This window comes from Meriones unguiculatus, chromosome 17 (assembly GCF_030254825.1).
Source record: "Meriones unguiculatus strain TT.TT164.6M chromosome 17, Bangor_MerUng_6.1, whole genome shotgun sequence".
Classification (NCBI taxonomy): domain Eukaryota; kingdom Metazoa; phylum Chordata; class Mammalia; order Rodentia; family Muridae; genus Meriones; species Meriones unguiculatus.
In genome coordinates, this window is record NC_083364.1 from 72058379 (window position 1) to 72082288 (window position 23910).

The 23910-nt window shown below is 37.6% G+C and overlaps 1 protein-coding gene across 3 annotated transcripts in view; it reads left to right on the plus strand.

Moving 5' to 3' along the window:
- Positions 1-23910, plus strand: part of Gbe1 (1,4-alpha-glucan branching enzyme 1) — a 262697-nt gene that overhangs the window by 72595 nt on the left and 166192 nt on the right. For all 3 annotated transcript variants that reach the window (XM_060370626.1, XM_060370624.1, XM_060370625.1), the window contains exon 3: positions 10118-10233. In XM_060370626.1, the coding sequence (XP_060226609.1) occupies positions 10118-10233 (116 nt within the window). The remainder of the gene's footprint in view (positions 1-10117; positions 10234-23910) is intronic.

Genomic DNA, 23910 nt, shown 5'->3' on the forward strand with positions numbered 1-23910 from the left:
AGAAGAGGACCTCCCTTTCCCTCTCTTTAACACTTCCTGCATATTCCTCCTTGCTCTCTTTCAAATTCATCACATCTTTTGTTTTCCGTTAATTGTTGTTACATACAACATTCTGTTAAATGCAGAAATACAACCTGTTTAGTCTGTTGCAGGTATGTTTTCTGAACTGACCATTTGGTATTCGTTAACTATTTGGTGTGCTGTTCACTGGGGGAAAATATTTTTACAGGTCTCAGAATTCCTTAGTTGCCTGTAGGCTTCAGAGGGTCAGAGAACTATGCTGTGAAACTGTATTTTCTAAGATTCTCAGAAGCTACACCCATAAAGCCTGACCAACATGGATAGGGGGAAGACCTTGAGTCCTTAATGTTACATAAGCAGCTCTCAGCTTTTAAGAACTGAATTCTGGTATGTGGAGATAGCTCAGTGCATAAGAGGGTTTCCCGTGCAAGCATGAACTTGAGTTGAAATCCTCACCCATTCAGGCATGACCAAACATATATACACCCAGTGCTGTGGTGGACACTGGAAAAGTCCAGAAGCTTCCTGGGAAGCCAGACTAGCAGAAAAGCTGGACTTTTTGTTCAGTGAGCTACCATGGCTTACAGGAATAAGGGCAAGAGAGACATATACTTGATGTCCTGGTCTGGCTCATGCATGTATGTATACACATGTGTACCCACACTCAACATTTGTACACATAAACTCACACAAGCACACACCATACCCTTACATCACATACACAAAAGAGCTGAGTCTGGCTGTTGGGCTGAAATGGGAGGCCAGAAGGATAGAGGGGCATAGACATGTAGGGGTATGTCAAGCAGAGCACCTCTGCTTTGATTTATTTAATATAGTTTCCATATTGGAATCTTTGTATTGTAAAAAAAGAAAAAATGATAGGCTTCAGCTGCTAAAAGTAAATAGATTAGTAAATAAACACTTTGATTGCCATTGTATTAAATCTCAGAGTAAGTCACATTATCATCTTCATTTCAATAAAAGTATAAGTTAATGAAAGAAATTTAAAGGGAAATATAATACAACTCAGTTTATCCCAAATAACAGTAAGGTTAAAGAGAATAATCAGTGTTCCAATTACAGCCTATTTTGAAAAGAAATGAAAACAGTGTATAACAAACCTCGTGTTTATAGCCGGAAAAGTAATGAGAGAAAACTTCTCTTGCTGGTTGTGCATCTGATCCATGGAACACAGAAATGTTATGTGTCTGCTTTCTCAATTCTCCCAAGCATAGTATATGTATTCTTGATATATTGAAGAGGAGTTTATTTATTGCACTCTGGGGATCATCAGGGTACTAGTGCTTAATTCTTTTAGTGAACCCTGGCTGAGCAAGATAGGCATACCTTGTCATCAAAATGATAATCCTTGGTGTTGCTGAGGATATGGGTAGTTGAACATTCTTTTGGGCAGCTGGTAGGAATATGAATTGAAACTGCTAAACCCGAATGTAGTTTGCTAATCTGCATTTGGAGTCATAAATATGTTACAATCTGATGTCTACTGCCTGATAGTATCACTTTATAACTGGTAGTTATTTGGACAGGCAGTTTTGCACAGAGACCTGACATTATGAGTTTTCATTATGGCAGTTTTCTAAACCTGGAAGGATAGAGAAGCCATATATTTATATGGTTGGCCTTGATATTATAAATATTTTACTTGTCTGTTTCATTTATTTCTATGCCCTGTATATATTTAGTTTTTTTATCTTAGAGAAAAATCACCATAGAAGATGTTATTTCATATTCTCATTTTGTGTTTAATTGTTCTGCAACATACATATCTCTGTCCATTGCTTTTTACATATTTCTTGAGATTGGCATAAGTGATAGTTTTCTTTGCAGTTTCATGTTTTCCCATGTTGATAAATCTTTCTTTTGTGTATGATTCCCCATTGCTTAATTCTCCTACCTACATTCATGTTACTCATTCTTCAGCTTCTTCAAGTTTTGCTTGTTTATTATTTATTTTTATTATTATTTCCTTTTGCAATTAATTCCCTAGAGGAGAATGCTAAATATTCTGTCATATTCACTTGGGAGAATTTGTTAAGCATATTGCTTAGGAATAGACATGGTCGGTTATTGAGTTAATATAACTTGAATGCCAAATTCTTTTCAGTCATTTGCATCCTCTGTAGTATTGTTTTATGTCCTCCTTGGATGTTTGATATCTTGTAACATTTGCCAAGCCAGTGAGTAGCAATTGCGTTAATTTGTGATTCCACAATCCAAGTCAGCTTGAGTCTTTTTGCCTGTGTCTACTGACTATTCAGAGTTCTTCCTCTGAATGTTTTCTTTGCCTATATTTTTTTTTTTGTTGTTGGTTTGTTTTCTTTGTTCCTTGAGATATATGTATCAAATGTTTTTTTCTTTTTTTTATTAATTATACTTTATTCACTTTGTATCCCCCCATAAACCCCTCTCTCCTCCCCTCCTAATCCCATCTTTCCTCCCACTTCTTCATGCCTGCCCCTCCCCAAGTCCACTGATAGGGGAGGTCTTCCTCTTCTTCCTTCTGATCTTAGTCTATCAGATCTTATCAGGAGTGGCTGCATTGTCACCTTCTGTGGCCTGGTAAGGCTGCTCCACTCTCAGGAGGAAGTGATCAATGAGCAGGCCAATCAGATTATCAGAGGCAGTCCCTCTTCCCATTACATGGACACTAAACTGCCTTGGGCTACATCTGTGCAGGGGTTCTAGGTTATCTCCATGCATGGTACTTGGTTGGAGTATGAGTCTCTGGGAAGACCCCTGTGTTCAAATTTTATGGTTCTGTTGCTCTCCTTGTGGGGTTCCTGTCCTCTCCAGATCTTACTATTTCCACTTCTTACATAAGATTCCATGCATTCTGCCCAAAAGTTGTTCATAAGACTCAGTGTCTGCTTTTGATAGTCTGCAGGGCAGAGCCTTTCAGAGGCCCTCTGTGGCAGGTTCCTAGGTTGTTTCCTGTTTTCTTCTTCTGATGTCCATCCTCTTTGCCTTTTGGGATGGGGATTGAGCATTTTAGTCAGGGTCTTCTCTCTTAATTAGTTTCTTTATATGTACAGATTTTAGTAGGTTTATCCTATGTTATATGTCTATATGAGTGGGTATATACCATGTGTGTCTTTCTGCTTCTGGGACAGCTCACTCAGGATGATCCTTTCCAGGTACCACCATTTGCCTGCAAATTTCATGATTTCCTTATTTTTCATTACTGAGTAATACTCCATTGTATAGATGTACCACAATTTCTTCATCCATTCTTCAGTTGAGGGGCCTCTGGGCTGTTTCCAGCTTCTGGCTATTACAAATAAAGCTGCTACAATCATGGTTGAGCAAATGTCCTTATTGTGTACTTGAGCCTCTTTTGGATATATGCCTAGGAGTGGTATAGCTACATCTTGAGGAAGTGCTATTCCTAGTTGTCTGAGAAAGCGGCAGATTGCTTTCCAGAGTGGTTGTACAAGTTTATATTCCCACCACCAGTGGAGGAGGGTTCCCCTTTAACCACAACCTCTCCAGCATGTGTTGTCACTTGAGTTTTTCATCTTGGCCACTCTGATGGTGTAAGGTGAAATCTCAGGGTTGATTTTACCTAATGGCTAATGACATTGAGTATTTCTTTAAGTGTTTCTCTGTCATTCGATATTCCTCTACAGAGTGTTCTCTGTTTAGCTCTATTCCTATTCCTCTTTTTTTTTTTTTTTTTTGGATTACTTGGTTTGCTGCTTTTCAGCTTTTTAGTTCTTTATATATACTGGATATTAGCCCTCTGTCAGATAAAGGTTGGTGAAGATTCTTTCCCAATCTGGAGGCAGTCTCTTTGTTTTGATGACAGTGTCCTTTGCTTTACAGAAGCTTTTCAGTTTCATGAAGTCCCATTTATTGATTGTTGCTCTTAGAGCTTGTGCTGTTGGTGTTTTGTTCAGGAAGTTGTCTCCTGTGCCAATGAGTTCTAGGGTTTTCCCCACTTTCTCTTCTAACCGATTTAATGTATCTGGTTTTATGTTGAGGTCTTTGATCCACTTGGACTTTAGTTTTGTGCAGGGTGATAAGTATGGATATATTTTCATTTTTCTACATGTAGACGTCCAGTTAGACCAGCACCATTTGTTGAAGATGCTGTCTATTTTTCATTGTATGGTTTTGGCATCTTTGTCAAAGATCAGGTGTCCATAAGTGTGTGGGTTTATTTCTGGGTCTTCTGCTTGGTTCCACTGATCCACCATTCTGTTTCTATGCCAGTACCATGCAGTTTTTATAACTGTTGGTCTATAGTACAGCTTAAGATCGGGGATGGAGATACCTCCTGATGCTCTTTTATTGTAGAGGGTTGTTTTAGCTATTCTGGGTTTCTTGTTTTTCCATAGGAAGTTGAAAATTTTTCTTTCCAGGTCTTAAAGAATTGTGTTGGTAATTTGATGGCAATTGCATTGAATCTGTAGATTGCTTTTGCTAAGATGGCCATTTTTACTATATTAATCCTGCCAAGCCATGAGCATGGGAGATCTTTCCATCTCCTCATATCTTCTTCTAATTCTTTCTTCAGAGACTTGAAATTTTTTTCATACAAGTGTTTGACTTACTTGGTTAGGGTTACACCAAGATACTTTATGTCATTTGTGGCTATTGTGAAGGGTGTTGTTTCCCTAATTCCTTTCTCAGCCCTTCTGTCTTTTGTATGCAGGAGGGCTACTGATTTTTTAGAGTTAATTTTGTGTCCAGCCACTTTGCTGAAGGTGTTTATCAGATGTAGGAGTTCCCTGGTGGAGTTTTTTGTGCTCACTCATGTATGCTATCATATCATCTGCAAATATTGATAATTTGACTTCTTCCTTTCCAATTTGTATCCCTTTGATCTCCTTCATCTGTCTTATTGCTCTAGCAAGGACTTCCCGTACTATGTTGAAGAGATATGGAAAGAGTGAGCACCCTTGTCTTGTCCCTGATTTCAGTGGGAATGCTTTATGTTTCTCTCCTTTAGTTTGATGTTTGCTATAGGTTTGCTGTATATCGCCTTTACTATGTTTAGATATATGCCTTGTATCCCTGATCTCTCCAATACTTTAAACTTGAATGGATGTTCGATTTTGTCAAATGCTTTTTCAGCATCTAGGGAGATTATCAAGTGGTTTTTTTCTTTCAGTTTGTTAATATGGTGGATCACATTGATGGATTTCCATATATTGAATCACCCCTGCATACCTGGGATGAAGCCTACTTGGTCATAGTGGATGATATCCTTGATGTGTTCTTGTATTCGGTTTGTAAGTATTTTGTTGAGTATTTTTGCATCAATGTTCATAAAGGAGATTGGCCTGAAATTCTCTTTCTTTGTTGGGTCTTTGTGAGGTTTAGGTACCAAGGTGACTGTGGCTTCATAGAATGAGTTTGGTAATGTTCCTCCTGTTTCTATTATGTGGAATATTTTGAAGAGAACTAGAGTTAGCTCTTCTTTGTAGATCTGGTAGAATTCTGTACTGAAACCATCTGGTCCTGGGCTTTTTTTGGATGGGAGACTTTCAATGATCGCTTCTATTTCCTTGGAGGGTATAGGACTATTTAATTGATTTAACTGGTCCTGATTCAGCTTTGGTAAGTTGAATCAATCAAGAAAATTGTCCATCTCATTTAGATTTTTAAATTTTGTGGCATATAGACTTTAAGTAGGTCCTAATGATTGTTTGGATTTCCTCAGTGTCTGTTGTTATGTCCCTCTTTTTATTACTGATTTTGTTGATTTGGATGGTGTCTCTCTGCCTTTTAGTTAGCGTGGCTAAGGGTTTGTCAATCTTGTTGATTTTCTTAAAGAACCACCTCTTGGTGTCATTGATTCTTTGAATTGTTTTATTTGTTTCTAATTGATTGATTTTAGCCCTGAGTTTGATTATTTCCAGTCATATACTCCTTTTTGGTATGTCTGCCTCTTCTTTTTCTAGTGTTTTTAAGTGATCCATTAAGTCGTTTGAATGAGCTGTCTCGAATTTCTTGTTCAGCTTCCATGTATGTGTAGGCTTTTTGCTATTTCTGTTGTTGTTGAGGTCCAGCTTTATTCCATAGTGATCAGACAGGATACAAGGGATTATTTCAATCTTCTTGTATCTGTTGAGGCTCGCTTTGTGACCAACTATATGGTCTATTTTGGAGAAGGTTCCATGAGGTGCTGAGAAGAAGGTAAATTTTTTTGTGTTTGGGTGTAACGTTTTCTAAATGTCTGTTAGGTTCATTTGATTCATGACCTCTGTCAAAGACATTGTTTCTTTGTTTAATTTCTGTTTTGTTGACCTGTTCTTTGTTGAGAGTGGGGTGTTGAAGTCTCCCACTATTAATGTGTGGGTATTTATGTGTGGTTTAAGTTTTATCAATGTTTCTTTTACAAATATTGTTGAAATTTGCCCTTGTATTTGGGACATAGATGTTCAGGATTGTGATATCTTCCTGGTGGAATTTTCCCTTGATGAATATGAAGTGTCCTTCCTCATCTCTTTTTATTAATTTTGGTTGAAAGTCTATTTAATCAGATATTAGAATGGCTACTCCTGCTTGCCTCTTGGGTCCATTTGCTTGGAAAGCCGTCTTCCAACCTTTTACCCTCAGGTAATGTCTATCTTTGTGGCTTAGTGTATTTCTTGTATGCAACAGATTTCTGGGTTTTGTTTATGTATCCGTTCTGTTAGTCTGTGTCTTTTTATTGGAGAATTGAGTCCATTAATGTTGAGAGAGATTAATGACCAGTGGCTATTAGATCCTTTGATTTTGATGTTGGCTGTGGTCATCAGTTTGTGTGCTTGGTTGGTTTTACTGTAGTGAGGTTAATTATTTCCTGTATTTTCTTGAAAGTAGCTCGTTTTCTTGGGTTGTATTTTCCCTTCTAGTGTCTTCTGTAACACTGGATTTGTGTGTAGGTATTGTTGAAATTTGTTTTTGTCATTGAATATCTTGTTTTCTCCTTCTATGAGGACTGAGAGTTTTGCTGGGTATAGTAGCCTGGGCTGACATCTGTGTTCTCTTAGGGTCTGCATGATATCTGTCCAGGCCCTTCTGGCTCTTATAGTCTCTGTTGAAAAGGCAGGTGTGATTCTAATGGGTTTGCCATTATATGATACTTGGCCTTTTTCCCTTGCAGCTTTTAGTATTTTTTCTTTGTTCTGTATACTTACTGTTTTGATTATTATGTGGCAGGAGGATTTTCTTTTTCTGGTCTAATTTATTGGGTGTTCTGTAGGCCTTTTGTATTCTTATTGGCCTCTCCTTTAAGTTGGGAAATTTTCTTCAATGATTTTGTTGAAAATATTTTCTGGGCCTTGGTGCAGGGAATCTTCTTTTTCCTGTATTCCTATTATTCTTAGGTTTTGTCTTTTTTTGTTGTCTTGAATTTCTTGGACGGTCTGTGTCAGGAATTTTTAGATTAACATTTTCTTTGACAGATACATCTATTTCTTCCATTGTATCTTCCACACCTGAAATTCTTTCTTCCATCTCTTGTAGTCTATTGCTTATGCTAACCTCTGTAGTTCCTGTTTTCTTCCCTAAGTTCTTTCTCTGCACAATTTCCTCCATTTGTGTTTTCTTTAATTTTCCTAATTCTATCTTCAGATCTTGAGCTGTTTTGTTGATTTCCTTCACCTGTCTGACTGTATTTTCCTGGTTGCCCCTTGGAGCAGTATCTGGGGGTTGATCTTGTGGATTCTGGGCTTCTGTAGGTCTGAGATTGGGGCTGTGTGCCCTAGTACCCAAGCTGTAATCTGTGGTGGGTGGGTATGGGTCTCCTGGTAACAGTAGGTTTTCTGGAGCACATCAGGTCCCTGGGTTGGGCCAGTCTGTGGGCCCTTTTCCAGGGATATACTGGGAGGCCTAAGTCCATCCCCTTTGCTTCGTTCCCTGTGAGGATTTCTCTTGACAGTGACTCCCAGTCTCTGGTGCCCTGGGGCACATAGCTCTGTCTGTGTGGAAGAGTTGGGCAAGCAGCAACTGTCTATGCTCTCGGCTGGAGCCCAGTTCAGTGATGGAGGCTCGTACTCACAGGTCTGTGAGACTTTTTCCAGGGAAAGACTAGGTGACCCAAGTCAATACCGTTTCCTTCCTTCCCAGTGAGGCTTTCTCCTGATAGTGACTCCCAGTCTCTGATGCCTGCGGGTGTACAGCTCTGACTGTGCTGGAAAGCTGGCATGCAGCAACTGCCTGTGCCTGCTGTTGGAGCCCAGTTCAGTGATGGGGGCTCGTATCATCTGGTCTGTGAGACTTTTTCCAGGGAAAGACTGGGTGACCCAAGTCAGTACCGTTTCCTTCTTTCCCTGTGGTGTTTTCTCGAGACTGGGACTCCCAGTCGCTGGTGTTTTTTGTGCCCACCAATCAGCCTGGGAAGATGATCAGGACAGGCAGGTGTGTGGCTCTGGTCTGGTGACCTAGTGCCTGCTGGACCAGAGATCTCTTCTAGGTTCTGGCTGGGTGACCTGAGCGTGGACCTTCCCACGCCGTGGGGGGTTTCCTCTCACCTGGGAAACAGGATCGCTGTTGTTTTAGGGCCCAGAGTTCAGTTTCTTGGTCGCTGTATGGAAAATGTTGTCCTGCTCTTCAGATGCAATGTTCTCCTGGTGCAGCCATCTTGTCCCCCTCCCCCCCATCAAATGTTTTTATGCTGTTCCTAAAATGAACTCATACAGGTGTTAGATTGCATTGTTATTCTCTTTGTTATGGAGAGAAGCTTATGTTTTAGTGATCAAATTCAGCAGTCTTTTAACATTTCAAATAATTAACTAATTACTTATTTTATTTTATTTTTTTGTACATGCCTCATGTACATGGGAAAGATAATGCTAACTCTCCCAAGGTTGTAAACTACTTTCTCTATTTTCTTTGCATGCTATAGTTTTGTTTGTCAGGTTTAAAATTAATGCATGGTAGAATGCTTTAGGGGCGTGTTAGTAGGTCTTGATCCATTTCTATTACTTGCGGTAGGTATAACCAGTTGGTCTTGTACCTCTGGCTCAGCAATATGCCTATGTTGCTTTTATGTGTGCAAGGGTTGGCTGTTGTTCATAAGAGACTTTCTCCCTCATCTGTCCCATAGTAGCTAAATTGCTCTGTATGCCAGGTTAACTTTTACCTTTTTTTTTTTTTTAATTTTATTTTTTCTTATCAGTTACATTTTATTAACTCTGTATCCCAGCGGTGTCCCAATCCCTCATTCCCTCCCAACCCCTCCCTCCCTCCCTCATCTCCACCGTGCCCCTTTTCAAGTCTACTGATGGGGGGGACCTCCTCCCCATTCATCTGATCCTATTTTATCAGGTAACTTCTACCTTTCTTAATCCAGGCATATCTTTATATTTTATTTGAGCTCATTCGTATTCTTGTGAATTTGGGTACATAGAATTATTTCAATAAACTTTTATCAACATAGCATGCATCATAATTAATAGACTAGAATGTTTCTCCTTTCCTCATATAACTCTTCTTTGTTGATGTTTCTTTAAAATGACTTTTTTTTACATTAATTTTAGTAATAAATATATTAACTTTAAAACTATATTTAAACATTTTAAAATCTGTTTTTAATTTTTAGAAACCAAAGGAAAAATTTAAGAAACAGTTTTTTAATTATTTTAATTTACATTTAAAAATTATATTTAGGTTTTTGCACACATGTGTAGATGTCTGCATGCATGCCTGTGTGCCTTTGTGTGTGTATGTGTGTGCATGTGTGTGTGTTTGTGTGTGTGTGTGTGTGTTTAGGTATGTATCTGGTTGTATGTGTTAAAGCGTAGTGTTGAATTCATGGAACATCTTGTAAGAATTGGTTTGTAGCAGGAATTGAATTGATGCCATTGAACTTGGTAGCAAGCGCATAATCAATCCCCTATGTCTATTCTTGCTAGCATATTTTGCATTCCAACGCCAACCCCAATCCCTCCTCTCCTTACAGTCCCACCCTTCCACCTACTTCCCCTTTCCACATCCCAGGGTACCATTTTGGGGAAGAGGTAGGATTGAGGGAGAAAACATATTTTTTAAGAAATTTGAGTTTTACAGTTAAATAGTATATTATATTTTATTTTATAATCCTAGTCCTATCAAGTTACTAGTTATATGGTCTTTATGTTTTTAGATGGCTGGAATCCATTTTCTCACCCATATAAGAAACTGGAATATGGAAAATGGGAGCTGTGTATCCCACCCAAGCAGAATAAATCTCCCCCAATACCTCACGGGTCCAAGTTGAAGGTATGTCCCTCCTTTCTTTCTGTTTGTTTGTTTCCTTGTTTTTCTTCATCATGTATTGACATGTAGCCCAAGCTGGGCCCAAACTCATGGTCTTAAGTCTGTACCACAATACCACTGGGCTCATTTAAGCCCAATTTTGGAGGAATGTATTCATTGCTGGCTCTTCCTTAGTTCCTCAGGTTTGCCTTTAACAGGAACTCAATGACTGGCTCTTTGGCCTCCCCATACCCAAGGGAGGAGCAGTCCTGTTAGGCCACAGAGGAGGACTTTGCAGCCAGTCCTGAAAATACCTGATAAAACAGGATCAGATGAATGGGGAGGAGGTCCCCCCCTATCAGTGGACTTGGAAAGGGGCAGGGTAGAGATGAGGGAGGGAGGGAGGGACTGGGAGGGAATGAGGGATCAGGACATGGCTGGGATACAGAGTTAATATAATGTAACTGATAAGAAAAAAATAAAATAAAACTGTTATTACTTTAGGTTGTGGATTTATTATATTTCAAACTGTTGTGTTATCCTTTCCTTCATTATATTTAGATAATTTTATGAGTTCTGATACCTTCCTTGCTATTAAAATTAAATGCTGAATAAAGGAATTTCAAAGTTTGGTTTCTATGCAAGTGGTAAAATAATTAAATCTGCAGTGAGCTTTCCAAATCCAAAACTTCAAATCTAAGATTCTTGAGAACCAAAGGCCTTTTGAGTGCTGACATGATGATACAGTGGAAAATTCCATACCATGAAATTTTGTTTCTTATATAAATTGTTAAGAATCATAAATGCTTACCTTCAGGCTCTGTGTATTAAGGCAGAGATAAAATATACATGAATTTTGTATTTAGGTTCCCTCTTCTAGATGGTTCATTTATATGCAAGTATTAAAAAATGTTGTCAAGCATTTTGATAAGGATTGCTTAGCCTGTGCCAGGGATGGATGATTGCCGCTATGTGGAAGCCATACTGGGTGTCTGCTGCTTTGCTCTGATTGAAGGCGTTTATACACATCTGCTTGCGCTACATGTTACATTAATACGCTTCCTTTTCAAAAGTTGCTGTTCCTTGGCCACATGAAATAATGATTGAAATTATTTTAACAGATATTATTATCTCATGATTACACTACTTTTTTCATTCTCTTCTGGTGTTTAAAAATTACTGGGGCTATAACAAGGATGCAAAATCAATAAAAAAAAGAAATTGAGGAAAAAATGGACAAAATACTGGTTTACAGCAGGGAGACATTAAGTAAGCATTAGGTAAACTGCTCTTTCTTCAGTATGAATCTTCAAAATTCATGGTGAAGGTAATTAAGTAGAAACTCTGATATAAGATGTTGTTACTAGTGTTTAGACACTTCAACTGTTAAGGGCACAGTTAGCTTTTATTGTAACACTAAACAGTAATATACTGGGTTATTCAGGTTTGGAAACTGATGTACTTTTTGGGGGTTAAAAAAGTTAAAATCTCTGTAAAAGTCAATGAACTTTTTTTGGCCACTTATCTTTATGTTATCCTGGAGTAGTTCCTCTTGGCAAGTAAAAGCTGTCTTTTAAGCAGAAACTGAAATTTCACTTTAGTCCAAAAAGGGATTGATGTTTTTTTGTTAGTGTTGCTGTGACTGTTGCCTTTGAATTATCTTGTAACCATTAACAAAATAAGCATTTTCTACTGCTGAAAAACACTTAAAAATTTCAACTGAATTGTTGAAAAAAAGATATTTAACTTTTTTTTATGTTATAAATAAATCCTTTAAAAGTGAATGACTATTTTAAAATACAATGATATAATATAAACATTCATGGCTTTAAGTAACAAGAAGGACCACTTACCTAAAGGATAACTACATTCATATTATTAATGTCCTTTATACATAAATGTACTTTATTTAGATCATTTTGTTCAATATTTTAAAATTTGTACCATTATTATATCTAAATAAAAGAAATTAGCAGTTTTTCATAGTTATTAAGTATCCTTTTATGGTCATGTGCTTTTCTTATTTGTCAGTTCCTGAACTGCAAATGACCTACACACACACATACACACAAATACACATAAACATAAAATGTATATATATTTTAAATAGGAAGTGCTGTTCGACAAAAAAAAAATGAACAAACATTATGTTCATTGTGTGAATATAAATATATAACGTTTGTAACACAAATGTTACAAAGGGAAGTGACATTCAGACATACTTAGAAACACATTTAGAAGTTGTTCAGAGAGATAGTAGGAAGAAAGACATTCTGAACTGAGATTGCTGAATGAATAAAGGTGTGTTTTGATCCAGTCCCAAGGGCGAGGCAAATAGCATAATCAAATAGGTATTGCTTAGTTTAAATAGGTATTATTTTTTTTAAAAAAGTTATTTTCATAGGTGAGCATGCAGAGAAAATAACTAGAGAGTTCACAAGACTGTTGAATTGGAAGTCTTAAAAATGATCCCATCCACTGTCTGCTGCTAGAAAAGCCAAAGATTGGTAACTGGAGACCAAGTAGGAGGAGTGCTTCATCCTCAGAGGAGACTGGACTTGGTTGAGAACTAAAGGGAGTTTGCAACAGCCTTCCACTGAAGGAGTCAGAGGAGTCAAGGAGACAGAGATCTATTCCCTTATTCTCCTTTTATCTCTGGCACCCTGTTGAGACCTGAATCCCAGGACATAGGGTTCATACAGGCCTGCCCTCTATATCAGAGACTTAGGTGAAGAGATCAGGAAGGTAAACGTGACAGTTCACATATTCAGGGATACACTGAATATCCCAACCCAACACCCCATATACTATCTTTCTCCTTTTCTCTCCTCTCCTCCCCTCCCCTTTCCTCCCCTCCTTTTTTCTGTCCTCCCCTTCTCTCCTCTCCTGTGTCTTCCCCTTCTGTCTCCTCCTTTCTCCTCCCCTTTCCTCCCCTCCAGTCTTCTCCTCTCTTCTCCTCGACCCCCTTCCCTCCTCTCCTTTTGATATTCCAATTAAAACTAGCAATGGCATTTAGAATTAGCTTATTTTTCATTGTCTAATATGTTTATGTGCTTTAACTGTTGCTTACCAATCAGTAAAAGAAAATATACTAGAGCCTTCTTGGCATCAGCCCTTCAACATTTGCAAAAGCTTACCTGTTTTTTTAGTGAAGATTGCTATAACAAAATGCCTTAGAATGGATGGTTTAAAAAGCACATGCATTTTCTCCTAGTTTGAGATATTGGAAGTCTTAGAGGCTATGATGATTATTTTCTAAGCTCTCTCTTCCTGATCTCAGAAGGTGGGCTATTTTGTTTCCTCACATGGCAGAGAGAAAGGAAGGTAGGGTATTGGGGAGTACGTGTAAACTCTGGAGAGGTTTACAAGGGCACTAAGCCCATAACAGACTGTCTAACTTTGTTTCTCCACATAGACCTGATTAATTCCTAGTGGCCTAATCTCCAAGTAACATCATCTTAAGAGTTAGGGCTTCAGTTTGTAAATTTGGACATAAGTAATTTATTACTTAACAGGATGATTCTCCTTTTCAACTGTAAAACATATTTAGATGTTACAGAATTGATTGCTAGTAAAGAAGCATAAAACCTAATAGCTACACTTGCAATTTTGTTAGATAAGACATTTGAAAAAATTAGAAGTTATATTCATTTGTTTCCATTCTTTACTATATTGCTAGGAAAGAGGAATGTCTTTTTTAAATGTAAGTTTACGAGATCACAAAATTAATGAGTTACTACAAGTTGTGTCTTCATTGGAGTCTATTTAACTATATGGACCATACTATGAAATGTCCTACATTGCAGGTCAGGATAAGGGTTCAGAAAGAAAAGGAGAGTTGGGGGACTCCTAAAATAATGCAGAACTGTAAACATGTCTCAGATGTACAGTTTCATGTTATTACCATGTTCTATAGCTCTTTGAAACTATGACCTCCATGTTTTAGCAGCTGGAAAACAGAATGTTAACTCTTTCCTGAGAACAAAAAAGAGAAGGATTTTGTTCAAATAGTCTGGGTGATAAAATGAGGTAGATTAAAACTCACCACTGAGAACTGAAATGAGCTTGATTGGCATAAGGTTACAACAAAGAGCTTTGTGCTAGGGCAATGGCATGTAAGAATTTAGTGTCACAGTCATTGCCTAAAAAGATTGATCTGATAAGAAGAATGGTCTGATAAGTTGTGATTCCTTATTTCTAGAACATTACATGTACTATGTCATGGTCAATTTCCTTCTCTTTCTATTTTTTCACGATTTTCAGGATACCTAGTATTTGTATATGGAATCTCCTAGACTGTCTTTTAACCTGTCCATCATTTTGACTTTCTGTTATACTTCGAAAGATGATTTTGTTTTTCAACTGCTTTTATTTAGTGACTATGCATTCAAAGTCTCTAATAATTTGGTTTCTGCTTTTAACTTAGGTTATTAAGTGCCAAAGATTTTTAAAAAATATATTTCATTAGTAAGTTGTAGATTTTTAAAAATCAAGTTTTCTTCCTACCTGTACTAGCCTCTCTTTCTGGTATTATTTTCCTGTGTTTGTTTTTCTCTCTGAATGTCAGGTTGTACTCAGTGGTACAATGATCCATGATTGTAGAATTGTTTAAATTTAGGTGGGAAAGACCTTTAATTTCTATGTAGAGGGATACTGGTAGGTATCTGGTGAGTTTCACTGTTAGATAGTTAATAAATGGGACTGACTAAAATAATGGCTGTGAGGGTATATTTTTTTCTCTCCCCTGGAAATGTTTCTCTGTTCTTGAGCTGAAATTTGCAATGCATTATAGTGAGTGGGTACCACAGGCATGGAATAGAGGGCTGTACACCAATCTGTTGGCAGTAAGAAAAGAGCAGGAACTATGGATGAATGGTCCACTTATTTAAGTCAGGTTATTCCCCATCATCTTCTGAACTCACTCTCCCCAAGTCTGGAGGCTTCTAGTTCAGCAGTTTTCAGAGAGTAAACTGGGATTTCCTGTTTGAGAGAAGGGACATAGTTTTGCTGAGGGGTATATATGGACCTGTTTGTTTGACAGGACAGTAGCACCCAGGAGCCATGTCATCTTTTAAACTCAGGCTTGGTCTTCTTTCTTGTCCTAAGGGCTTCTGCTTTCTGAGTCTTTTAGAGGACCTTTGCTAGTGTGGTTGGAAAACTAGCATTTAGGGTTCTTCTTCTGTAAAGTCAGATTGTAGATTTGTTTTTCTTTTTCAAATTATTTTTAAAAATTTCATGCTTATGAATATTTCACTTCATGTATAGGTACCACATGCATGCCTGGTAGGTCAGAAGATGGCAAATGATTCCCTGGTTGTGAACTATCATGTGGATTCTAGAAATCAAGCCTATGTCCTTTGTAGGATCATCAAATTCTCTAAACCACTGAACTATCTCTCTAGCCTACTTTTGCCATTCTATTTAGTTTCTTTTTTTTAACATAATTAATATTTTTTATTTTTAAATAATTTTATACATTCACTTGTATCCTAGCTGTAGGCCACTCCCTCTTTCCCTCCCAATCCTCCCCTCCCTCCCTCATCTCTTCTCTGCCCCTTTCGGAGTCTAATGAGAGGGGGTGTCTTCCTCTCCTTCCATCTGGCCCTACCTTATCAGGTATCTTCAGGATGGTTGCAATGTCCTTATCTGTGGCCAGCAAGACTGTTCCTCCCTCAGCGGGTGGGGGGGGGAGGGGGAGAGAAGCTCATGAGTTCATGTCAGAAACAGTTCCTGTCCCCCTTACTAGGGAACCCACTTGGATACTAAGCTACCATGGGCCATGTCTGAGCAGGGGTTGTAGGTTGTATCCATGCGTGGTCCTTGGTTGGATAAACAGTCCCATAGAAGACCCTTGTGCTCAATATATTTGGACCTTGTGGGGCTCCCTGTCCCCTCTAGGTTATACTAATTCCTCCTTCCTTCATATGATTCCCTACACTCTGCCGAAGGCTTGGTTATGGGTCTCAGCATCTGCTTTGATACATTGGTAGGTAGAGTCTTTCAAGTGCCTTCTGTAGTAGGCTACTGTCCTGTTATTTGTTTTCTCCTATTTCCAGTGTCCATCCCCTTTGTCTTTCTAGATGAGGATTGATCATCTTACCTTTGGACCTGTTTCTTGTTTATCTTCTTTAGTTGTACATATTTTAGTATGTTTATCCTATCCAATAGGGCTATATAAGTGAGTGTATACCATGTGTGTCTTTCTGCTTTTGGGATAACTCACTCAGGATGATTTTTTCTAGATCCCACCATTTGCCTGCAAAAATCATGATTTCCTTGTTTTTAATTGCCGAGTAGTATTCCATTGTGTAAAAGTACCACAATTTCTGTATCCATTCCTCTGTTGAGGGACATCTGGGTTGTTTCCAGGTTCTGGCTATTACGAATAAAGCTGCTACAAACATGGTTGAGCAAATGTCCTTGTTGTGTACTTGAGCATCTTTTGGATATATGCCTAGGAGTGGTATAGCTGGAAGTTGAGGTAGCACTATTCCTAATTCTCTGAGAAAAGCGCCAGATTGATTTCCACAGTGGTTGTTCCAGTTGACCTTCCCACCAGCAATGGAGGAGGGTCCTTTTAGTTTCTTATACTTCTAATTGCTTTGTTTATTTATGTTTTTTATAACATTTCATTGCAATTTGTGGTTTCTTTTCCTTTGTTGTTTGTTTTGTTTTTTTTCTGTTAGTGTATTTTTGCCATTGCTTATTTGTTCAGGTGAGAAAAGAAACCCTGGTAAATTTTTCCTTTTTAATTCAAACTTCAAAATAACCCCTTTCAGATGTAAGAAGCTGAGAACACATCTGCCCAGAAGATTATTTAGTGATTCGAGGCTTCTATTGTGTCATTGCATTCCTGTAGCGTGCAGTGATCATAAGATTCTAGTCATTCTTATGATTTATTGCTTTCGATGTTCTTACTTATTATATGTGATATTTTTTTCTTCTGTGACCCACAGAAAATCCTTACTCACTTCAGTTGTTATCCAGTTCAACTTAATCAACCTTTAAAACCCTGAGACTTCTAATTTGTGAGAGTGCAGAGGTAGAATTAGATACTTTCCTTTACCACAGAGATGATGACTCTTTCTGTTTGCAAATACATTATGAATGTTAATGAGCCCAAATAACATATCAGGAAATGGCTTCTTCCCTTTACATGAGAATAAAGCCTTGTTAAATTGACTCTTTTCCCTTTCTTTCTTTCTTTCTTTCTTTCTTTCTTTCTTTCTTTCTTTCTTTCTTTCTTTCTTTCTCCTTCTGTATGTGTTTATAAATTCCTTAGCATATTGATAGGAAACACAAATTAAATTTGTAAATATCTAAAAGAATGCAATTGTATAATAAATCATATGACTGCAAAGATGAGTGAGAAAGAAATATACTTTTTTATGCTTATAACTATAATTTACAAATGATGCTATTTAAATTTTTTTCTTTCTTAATATAATAGTTAAGAAGAATTTGATTTTATGTTTTTTTTTAATTAAAGCATTATACTGTCAGTTCTGGACATTAGGAAAGAAAGAACAATGGAAACGCTTTTCTTGAATTTGTGGTGCAATATAAGCAGACAGCAACAACAACAACAACAACAACAACAGAAAACCAAAATAACCCCTCCAAACCAAAACCAGAACAACAACAACAGAACATTTATTACTATGTGCCCAAAGACACAGTTTCATACTCTTTTTCTAAAAGTGGCCTTATCTCTATAAAACTTTTTAATTGCTTTCCCAATTTTTATATAATAGTCAGACTTGTCATCATTCTAAGACATCTCTTCATGTTATTCTCTGTAATCTCTTCATGTTCTCTTGTTTTGAACTCTTTGTAATGAAATTCCTTGACCTTTTTGCTTCTGTATGAGATTCTGAATCCAGACAATATATTTTTTACTCAAAATGTTTTTTTTTCTTGCTTAATAGTCTCAGAAACAACCAGTATTTTTGCAGTGATATCTTCCATATTCTCATAATCCACATTCCCTTTACTGTTTATTCTTTTCCCCTCTGACCTTGAGCCTGTTCCTTCTCATGCTGTGACCAATATCTGCTTCAGTTGTAGAACAATCTATAATCCTGTCTGTAATTGATCAGGAAACTTCATTTTGAACACAGTGAAGTTTTGGAGGCTTTGTAATGTCTGTTTTGTAGGAACTACCCCATGCTTACTGTCTTCATCCATAGATAGGATAGTCACTGTAAATAAATGAACTTCACAATGGGAACTATTTTTTCATTTTCATATCAAGTTAAAAGTGAAAGAAATGTATAAATCTCTTATGGTAATGTTAATTTCCCAGCAACAGTGCATTTGCTAGTATATCTTAAATAGTATTTAGTCATAAACAGAATTTCTTTGTATTAGAAGAGTCCTGCTAACAGTAGTTAGCAAATACTAGTTTGTTTTAATGAATTTTTTTTCTATTGTCTGCGTTTCTTGTTATTTAAAAATCTTCATTGGTCCTATTTGGGATACTGAGTATTTTGTTGTAGAATGTGTATGTTGCCTAAGATTAAAATCACATTGCTATGCATATAGCTTAAAAGCTTATCCATAGAGCTGCTTCCTCAGCCCCACAGACTGTCTTCTTTCTGGAAAAGGCTTTACCTTCCTATGGTGCCTTGAATGAGAAAAGTTCTCCAGTCCCCAGTCTCCACCCCTAGGGTTGGTATTTGAATTCTTGGTCCCACTGGTGGCACTGTTTGAGAAGGTTTAGGAGGTAAACCTTTTGCGGGAAGTAAATAATTCATCACTTGAGAGTTTAAAGCCTTGAACCACTTCTGGCTCATTCTCTCTGCTTGATGCCTCCTGTTTTACAAGGTGAGCTCTTAGCTTCCAGCTCCTGCTGCTTACTCACCTTGCCTGCTGGCTGCTGCCACTCCTTCCCTCCCTGATGGACTCTAAACTCTCCAGAACTGTAAATCCAAATAAACTTTCTCTCTTCAAAGTTTCCATGGTCATTTTGTTTTATCACAACAACAGGAAAGTGACTAAAACTCTATACTCAAAGATTCAAAATACTTTTATTTAGTAGTTCCATGTTCTCCCCCTCACCCTCCCACCACCTTTTTTTAATTACTTTATATGAAAGCTACATAATAAATACTCTGTGGAATTATAGTACTTAACCTTCACTATTTTGTTTCCTCAAACCCCCTTTCTCATTTTGTGTTCAAATATCATTTTAATCCTTTTGTTTTTTTTTTAATTGTTGTTGTTGAAAAGAGATTATATTAAATTAAATGTATGAAATTTGAGAATAATGGTTTTTAATTTTTTATTATTTCAAGTCAAGACTGAAGGTGGCTTTAATATTACTGTAAGTTACCTGTTTATAAATGGACAAGGCCCAGCACTTTGGTTTTGTGGTTCAAACCTGTTAAGATAAGAGCCTTCAAAAATATATTCACTCTGAATATGTTAGAAATCAGAATGCTTTGTGGCTGATGCTTGTAATGTAAGAGCAGTTCCAATCATGAGATAACACACTTAAACTCAAATTAATAATTCAATGCTATCTCTAGGCAGAGCTCGCATAAGCTCTTTGAGACATTTCTTAATTGAATACTTTCTCAAACCTTGAAGAATACAGAAAAATGGTACAGAAAAATGGAATTTTGGACTGTACTTAGTACATCTGTGTCTACCTTAGGGACATTAAACCACAGCAAAAGATGAAAATAGTTCTCTTGTCTAGTTTCAATGTCTAGGTCCAATATTTTTTCATCTTGTTAAGTTTAAACTTATCCCCCTGCAGTGGAGCTTCCATGGCAGGCTCAGAGGAGGAACAGCTTCTGTAGTTCTGTTTTCCCCTTGGACTTTCAGCTGAAGACCCGCAGAGTCCTTTGCAGTGAGTCACCAATGGAAGCTGAAGTCATTTTGAATTAACAGCTAATGGGCAGCTTTCTTTGATAGCTTGTTTATAATTGAGTGCAGATAGATGAAAATCAAACACAAAGGGAACTCAATTTTATCATTAATTTTGACTTTGTTTAATGGAAGATTTCTGTGCACCACAGCAGCCTTCCTAATTTGTCTGTGTGTGATGAAGAAACTAATCATGTGCAGTTCAGGGAACAAATAACATGTGTTTTCCCCAAAAGGGTCACCTTTGTAGGCAACCATAGGGAGACAACCCACCGATCCTTTCCTTTCTTGCTTTTCTTTTTGTAAACATTGTTTAAGAAAACAATTGCTGCATAATTACAAATGTGTAATGGTTGACCAGTCAGAATTTATTTCTTAATTTAGACTATGATAAAGTTGAAAGTTTGCTCCTTGTAAAACAGCCCCTCTTTCCTTCCTTCCTTCCTTCCTTCCTTCCTTCCTTCCTTCCTTCCTTTCTTTCTTTCTTTCTTTCTTTTTTCCTTCTTCCTTTTCCTTTTTAATCTTAGAGTACTTATTATGCATCAGGTGCTATTTAAACACTTTCTGAAGATCAGTTATATTAGTGCTAATAGCAACATTTTCCAGGAGTCTTATTATCAGTAAAGACGGAAATTAAGGCACAGAGTGTGAGATGTGTATTTAAATGATAATTCTTAGAAATTTGGAATGTGTTTTTATAGTAAAGGTTTTCCAGTGGATACAGGACAACAGTAACAAACATGAAGAACCATAGGAAAACAGTCTTGTATCTTTTCTTAAGAATGCTCAGTAGAACAGCAGTTTAAAATAAAGTCCCCCAAACAGCCTATACACATGAATTGGCATGACTTGATCTGAGGAAACACTTGTCTCCACAAGTGTGTGTGTGTGTTTAATTAGTTTCATGGTTATTTAAATCAGAACATTAAAGGGAAAGCAGAAGTTACTTTTAATAGCTAAATGTAAGGCTATGCTAAAGTATATCCATGTTTTGTTTCTTCACTGACATATCCTCAAATTGTGACCTGCTAAAAATGTAGAATCAGAAAAAAAGTGTTTCCAATGTGTAGTTGAGGTTACACATGATTTTAAGGACACCAGTAACCTTACAGAACAAAATCCTACAGCAGCCGTAAAACAAAGATGAGGATAGTGTCAGAAAGAAACCAAATTGTTTATAAATTGGTACTACTACAGTGATTAGAATGAGTTCAAAGTGATTGTGATTCATACACACACACACAGAATATAAGAAATAGAGTTGGGGCCCTGATTTTGAAATTCTGTCTTCTAGATCTATTGTAGTAATTACATCAACAACAGCTGTGGTTATCTGTATAAGACTTGAAAAAATTTAAGCCAGTCAAAATTTCAGACTAGGTGGAGGAGGAGTCCCCTACCTTACTACTGGCTGTTGTAAGCTGAGAGCTGCAGGCACAGGGGAAGCACTTTGCCTGGAGGGCGTGATTAATGGTGGTAGGTTACCCTTGCCTCACAGGATGATCCTACAGCCCTCTGCATATGGACAGCAGTAAGTGGATATAATGGGTCTTAGAAATGAAAATGATGCTAAGTTAGGAGAGAAATGTGATAGAGGAATGTTGGGGCAGTTGAAGGGAGAACATTAAGGGTGAATATGATTATATTAAAAAACAGCATAGGGGACATATTGTTTGAGAATAAAAATTGACTTAAGATAGTGAATACTATAAATTGAAATTAAGTATACTAAGGAATAAAATGTACTTCAAGAATGTTCTCAGAAAAAAAGTGTGATTAAGGAAATAAAATAAAGTGAGCCATACAAGGCTGAATGCTGAGGTTCCACCATACTATTTCCTATATTTTGATCTTAATGTGCTTTGTTGTCCCACAAACATAGATTGAAAGGTTTATTGTTCTTGTAGAATCCATGTAAATACAGACGGGTTGATTGTAAAGCATAGTAAACGGTGATAGCAACTGACAGTGATCTGATTCTGTATCTGTTCATCCTTCCTTTCTTCTTTTCTTCTTTTCTTTGTTCCTTCCCTTCTGCTCTTCCTCCTTCTTTTTCTGTTTTTGTTGCCTTTGTTATTTTAGTCTTCTTCTTTTTTTTCCTTATTTTTGTTTAATTTTTATTTGTTTGTATTTTGGGGACAGGGTTTCTCTGTATAGTCCTGGCTGTCATAGAATTTGCTTTGTAGACCAGAGTGGCCTCAAACTCAGGGATCTGCCGATTTGCCTACCTCTGCCTCTGGAGTACTGGGATTATTATTATTATTATTATTAATTATTATTATTATTATTATTATTATTGTTGTTCTGTGAGCCACAATACACACATGTATGGATTTATGCATGCATTGTAAGACCTGGGGTCTCACAGCTCAATCGTGCCCTTCCCAGAAACTCCCCCAGACCAAGACTCGTTGCAAAAGCAAGAGGTTTATTAACCATTGTACAACGGGGTCACCCCTGCTGGTCAGCAAAGAGTGGCACCAGTAGACAAAAGCCTTTAGGTTTTTAAAAGAAAAATTGCGGGAAATTTGAAGTTGCAGTTTTGGCAATTTAGGATTGGATGAGGAAGTTATAAAGTAAGATAATTGGTTAGTCTTAGGTGCTCAAGCTTGGCCAGACCTGCCAAGTGTGGATGCAGTTGCAATTTAAGGTGGTTAGCTCATCCTTGAAGATTAGGGACTATAGACTTTTGGCTGGAGGTCAAAAGCTACTCAGAAGAAATCTAGGTTCGTTGCTAAGAAACACTATCTCAAGGACAAGGGTCTGGTCCTTCTTTTGCTGAGTGAAGGTCATTGCTTTCTTGCCCTTTTTTTATATCTGTCCTCACAGATAGGGTCACATTCCTTCACTTTCTGGAAAGGTACTAAGAGGCTTTAGCTTAACCTGGACCTAAAACTCAAAACTATAGGCTTTAGAAGACATATAGGTTACAAAGTTAGTCTAACCCTTTCAGCATATATACCAAATGCTTCTAAAACTGAGGTCAGAGGAAGGCTGGGTGGAAACATTTGACATAAGAGTATAAGTTAGGAGTTTGAAAGAATGGGGCTGCTGCAGTTCATCAGTTTATAATGGCATATTTGTCCCCTCCAAACCAGATGACTTGAGTTCTGTCCCGGAAACCCACATGGTAGAAAGACAGAGAACCATTGCCTTTGATTTCCACATATGGACCTTGGCATACATGCACACACACACACTCATACACACACACACACACACACACACACACGATCAATAAATGTCTTAAGTGAGGATAAAAATTAATTTGGAGCAAGTTCCTAGGTTGTTTCCTGTTTTCTTCTTCTTCTGATGTCCATGGCCTCTGAAGCCAGAAGAAGAAAACAGGAAACAACCTAGGAACTTGCCACAGAGGGCCTCTGAAAGCCTCTGTCCTGCAGACTATCAAAGCAGATGCTGAGCCTGATGACCAACTGTCGGGCAGAGTGAATGGAATTTTATGTAATAAGTGGGAAATAGCAAGAGCTGGAGAGGACAGGAACTCCACAAGGAGAGCAACAGAACAAGAAAATTTGAACACAGGGAACTTCCCAGAGACTCATACTCCAACCAAGGACTATTCATGGAGATAACCTAGAACCCCTGCACAGATGTAGCCCATGACAGTTCAGTGTCCAAGTGGGTTACATAGTAATGGGAAGAGGGACTGCCTCTGACATAATCTGATTGGCCTGCTCATTGATCACCCACCCCCTGAAGGAGGAGCAGCCTTACCAGGCCACAGAAGATGACAATGCAGCCACTTTTGATGAGAACTGATAGTCTAAGATCAGAAAGAAGGAGAGGAAGACCTCCCCTATCAGTAGA